Genomic DNA, 5,267 nt, shown 5'->3' on the forward strand with positions numbered 1-5,267 from the left:
GTAAGAGCAAATTGCAAAAACCACCTTTAAAGTATGATGGTAATTATAATCACACATTTTAACTTTCAATTGTAATAATTGAGTCATCAAACTTCTACCAAAGTAAAAATTGAACTTTCAAACTTATACAGTTGTTACATTTTCTAAAATTATGTAAGTATATTTGTATAAGCTTGAGAGCTTTTGAGGGTATAATTGTAACTACCACTATACTTTAGAGTGATTTTTGCAATTTTCCCTATTTTAATAATTAATTTATAATTTTCATAATATGTACTTGTATAATTGAATCAATAATCCAATGGAATCTTTATATCTAATACTACTAATAAAGAACAGACATTAATTTTCCCACAAATCACAAGTAATAGCAGAGAGTTCAATCCATTGACATTCCAACGCATCACTTAATACCAAATCCAAGACCGACCACGGTCTTCAAGCCAATTTAATTTGGCTCATCTTTTGGAGGCATCTTGAAGAAAGAAATCATTTCAATTCACTCAAATCAATGAAGGGGAGGGTAGGAAAAATATTTCAAATCAACCAACTAATTCAAGTTTGATCATCTATTTTTGGAATATTACTAAAAACAAAAATGAAAGAGGAGGACAATGCTCCATTATGAGGTTCTACAAAATGTCAAAACAAGAAGCAAGTGCACATCACTGAAAGTCCTAAAACTTCAAAAGAATTGAAAGGACAATTGATTCTTGTTCGTATTCAAGAACAAGAACATTGGCTTTCACATGGCCAAGTACCAGCAATAGATCCACATTCCTGAGAATTTGTACTCTTATTAATATAGATTACACCAGCAATGCACATTGAGATTCTTAAATCTTTCTTCTAAAAGGTTACAACTTACAAAGTAGGTGTCTAATATTAAAGCCAAAAGAAGAGAGAATATGCTACTTCTTTAATAGACATGTTCAACCCCAAAATCAACAAAATTCACTCAATTCTTTTCCATGATACTTCTGTTAGCAGACCATAACTTACTGAAGATTCGTTTCGGTCGAGAGGGGAGAGAACAGAGAGCCTTAAACTTAGAAGGCCTTGAAATTCCATTAGGGTGCATACTATTTTCGTTCAAATCGTCATCTTCGGCCAGCTTCATCTGCAACGTAGAAATCTTGGATTTTGGTGATTTCAACCCTGAGATGCTCAGTTGGTCCTCTGCTTGAACACTTGTGGTAGTACTTAATGGCGCTGGTGGCTTTGATGGGTCAATATTATGGGCAGCCAGAAGCGCCTTTATGTTGCTTGGAAGCTCGGCGACTTTGCTACCGGCCATTGTTGCCCTCGCTTGTTCGAAGAACAGAACTTGGACCACCACCCTTAAAGGGAGTAGCTCATTTTGTGCAGCGTGCATACAAGCCTCAACAGAGAGTTTTTTGCAGTCAAGAATTCGACAGAGTCGCTTCCTTTCACTTTTTCCCATTTCTGGATGTGCCTGAATTTCAGCAACAATAACTCAACTGTGATTTGAACTTCTAGTGAATTGTTACAAGGAAAATAAATTCTGAAATCTAGCATAGATTGGAAAAGTTATTGAAAACTGAGCTCTGGTTTTCAATGTAGATAGAGCTCTTAGGTTTTTCTTCAAAGTTGAGATTAAAAAAGAAGCCATTCAGCTATCAAATTCATATCATATATCGAGTAAGCATGAAGGGAAATGCTCAAGTATAATGGCTTCAAAATGTATTTTTGAAACACTACATTAAAATATAGCATAAGAGTCAGTGTTATCAGATAGGCATCCGAAACTTAAACATTCTTAAACCTTGAACCAAGAATTTTCTAGTTAGTACTTAGGAGTTCGGATGCAAACACAGAGATATTACAATTAAATTTAGAATAATTAATCTTCACTACTTTTTCTTGTGGGTCAGCCTTATCCCAACTGCTAATAAATGGTGAGAATGACAAGATTTTAAGGTCAATAGAGTTGGTTATCTACTTGCACCGGTGCCCCCACATCCTAGAGAGTGATGTTGAAACCTTTTAGAAGTATTTGTTTGGAAATAATGTCAATGGTAGAAGTTATGGAAAGCAAGTGGATAACATCTTTGAGTTACCTTAAGGTAGATGTCAATAGCTTTGTACAGATCATCATGATCCAGCCTTGCAAACTCTGGCACCGACTCAGCAATCGACGTGAACTTGGATAAGGGCAAATTCACATCTCGAGCAACTTCTTGAAGATATCTGTCTACAAGCTTTGCAACCTTCAACTTAGAGCTATGTGAAGCTGAAGAAGACCTTCTACTTTCCTGTAACTCGAAATCAATATTTTCGGCCGAGCGAGACCTTCTCCTTTCAAAACCTATCCTTGATCTCGGAGGGCTTGTTGGGGGACTCTGCCACTGTAACATGAAATGCTCAATTATGGTCATTACTATATCTACATCATACACCATCTGATTTCCGTATGACAGAGAGGGTATTAATAAATCTGTGACCATCGCTTCCTCTAATTGGCTTCCCACCCTTCTGGCCAGTTCCATTTTTGAAGAGGGTGAGGCATTAAGAATGTTGGCTGCTTTTAGAAGTTTGAGAAGGAAACTGCAGGAAACAGCACCTTTCTCAGCTGGAAGTAAGCTTATTAATGATTCTAACAGCAGTCTGTGCTTTGCAGACATCTCGTTTGCCTTGTCTGAATCTGAGTCGGATGCTGACTGCTTATCAACAGATCCATTTCTTGATATATTTGGGAGCCATCTTGAAGCATAAAGTTTCAGTGCGTCTCCAATTAAATTGGAGGGCATTTTCCCACCTGATTTAATAGCTATCATGGTTCTCCAGTAGAGGTCTATGTTCAGTTCTGCAACATCTTCAGCCCACCAACCCCTGGTTGCTTGTTTGTGTCTCTGGCTATCTGCACCGTTGCACGAGATATCGTCCTTAAGCCTTCGGGAATGACTATGCGAAAGATTCACTTTTGATGGATGAATAAGTACTTTTGACGCAATCACTTCTATGCATTTGCTTGTGATACCAAGTTCCTCTGACCATGAAGGAAACGCTTTAGTGCTTTGTAATGTCACGATGGTATCTCTCCAGCCATGAAGAATACAAGAACTGAAGAAAACTTCAAGCTTGTAAATTAAGTTCCCCTTCTCAACATCCTCTGTCATCTGAAGGTACTCGGCAGCGCATCGAGCTGATACAATGTTGTTGGCGCTGAGAGTAATTGTTATGCCATAACAGAACTTTGCACATAGTTCAAATGCCTCGAGCCCACCTGGAAAATCAGGAAGCTGGATTATTTGATGCTGTGGGGAATCAGGGGACTCAGCGCATAGTCTCTGCAGGCGCAAACACTTGGACAGAAGAGGAAACTGTGTGCCATGAAACATAATAATCAGCTCAAATGGATCCCACTAACACACATTCACACGATATAAATCTTTCAAAAATGTGCTGGAATTTACCTTGTGAAGCAGATATCTACTTCCTTTCACCTGAATTATGAGATCACTAGAGACTTCAGAGGAGACTGACCTGAATTGAGAACAAACATATAAATTCCCTTCGGATCGTCCCAAATCAGTGCATATTTCAAGGGATTAATTCCAACAATAAGATTGAAAAAGGATGTTACCTTACAGCCTCCGCAGTATAGAAAGTGTCTGGTCGAGATCCAAGTTTCATAAACTTCATGTTGAATGTTTCTTCTTCTCCTATTTCCTTCTAAGATTCGGTATTCATCAGATACTCTTGATGTGTATGCATCAAAGGAATTATTCTGCTTCTGGACAATGAAAGGCCACCCTTTAAGTTTACCAACAGCAGCATAAGGGGTCCTCAGCAGACAAATTTCTCCAGACAGGAACCATAAAGACCACCAATATCTCGTACTTCAGTTTTCCAACTAAGCCAAACTAATGGAGACTTATCTTCTAACTCCCAAATCTGAGAAATTTTAACCTTCAGAGTACAAAAAACACAGACGGACTCTCCTTGAACAAGGAATTGGCTCCAAGAAGAAAGGAAAACCAAGAGGCTTTTGTTGATGTGGGTTTGATATAATATGTGTTTTTTATATACAGAATTTAAGGCAGCAGCAATAGTCAAGTGACAGAAACCCAGAAGATCAAACATTACATGGCCTTGTCCTTTCAGTCAAATTCTCTACCCCATGTGATTTGGACAGGAAAACAACGAATCGAAGTCACTGCAATCCCAACAAAATACAAATACAGCACACCCACCCTTATCAATCAAAAGCCAAAAATGAACAAAGAAAACTTACCTACATCAAACTCACACATTTAATATACAGTACAGAATAACTACTCTATCTAGAAAAAGGGAGAGAAAACATAGATAAAATGCTAAAGAAATTGACATTTAAGACGAACAAAACAACCCCGAGGCTTAAGATTTTGAACCCTTTTAACGCTCGCCAGGTATGCAATCGGCCAACCAATCATCAGGGAAAAATCTGGAATATATATATATACACAAACAATAAACAGGGGAATTTTTAAAAAATTTTTCTAAGTTACTTGAAGAAGAATATGGTTTTTACTTTTTAAGGGCCCCATGGGGGCATCGCTCTGCCAGCGTGCACTTCACAAGGAGAAGCCCACGTGCTTATCCAGCGCCCACCGGCGGGCCCTCGCTCTCATCATTGCCACAGCAATTTTTTTTACGGTGGGCTCTCTCACAAAGATTATTTTAGTCAAACACTAATTTATACGCAACATCGTACTCCTCCCCCTCAGTCCTCCACTCCATTATTAAATTTCAAAAGGCGAATATTAGAGCAAAATTAAAAGGAGGAAAAAGTTTTCATTTTTTAAAAAAATTAAATTAAATTTTCCAATCTATGCCTCAAACTTTGATTTCAAGTATCTAGAAATAATATTAAAAGAAGAAAAAAGATAATAAAGGGTGTCCAAAAGCAGGAATTAAGATATGTTTATATCCCTATCAAATCCTCAACAAAACCCTCCACTTCACTATGCTGATCATGGCCCCTCTAATTTAACACTGCCCCTCGTGTTTCCCATAACAAAAGAAGGACCCTTCGTATTGATGATCTGTTTTTATTCTATTTTCCCACTGTAAAAAACATATTTGGATGACAAAATCCTTCAAACATTCTTAACAAACAGAAAAAAGAAAGAGAAAATGTCATGAGCAGTAATAATAATATTGTAAAACAAACCGTAGAGTAAAAGAAGGCATTTTTACATAAAATACACGACAGAGAACAAGGGAGAATAATGTTGGTGTGACTTTGAAAGAAGGGAAAG

At 37.5% G+C, this 5,267-nt stretch overlaps 1 protein-coding gene across 1 annotated transcript in view; it reads right to left on the reverse strand.

The window, feature by feature from the left end:
- Positions 1–642: 642 nt before the first annotated feature.
- Positions 643–5,267, reverse strand: part of LOC120081532 (BTB/POZ domain-containing protein At1g67900-like) — a 5,644-nt gene continuing 1,019 nt past the window's right edge. The window contains exons 3-6 of the mRNA XM_039036495.1: positions 3,608–4,180; positions 3,438–3,507; positions 2,082–3,344; positions 643–1,456 (exon numbers count right to left, since the gene is read on the reverse strand). Of these exons, the coding sequence (XP_038892423.1) occupies positions 959–1,456; positions 2,082–3,344; positions 3,438–3,507; positions 3,608–3,666 (1,890 nt within the window). The 5' untranslated portion in view covers positions 3,667–4,180 and the 3' untranslated portion in view covers positions 643–958. The remainder of the gene's footprint in view (positions 1,457–2,081; positions 3,345–3,437; positions 3,508–3,607; positions 4,181–5,267) is intronic.

The sequence above is a fragment of the Benincasa hispida genome, chromosome 7, assembly GCF_009727055.1.
Source record: "Benincasa hispida cultivar B227 chromosome 7, ASM972705v1, whole genome shotgun sequence".
Taxonomy (NCBI): domain Eukaryota; kingdom Viridiplantae; phylum Streptophyta; class Magnoliopsida; order Cucurbitales; family Cucurbitaceae; genus Benincasa; species Benincasa hispida.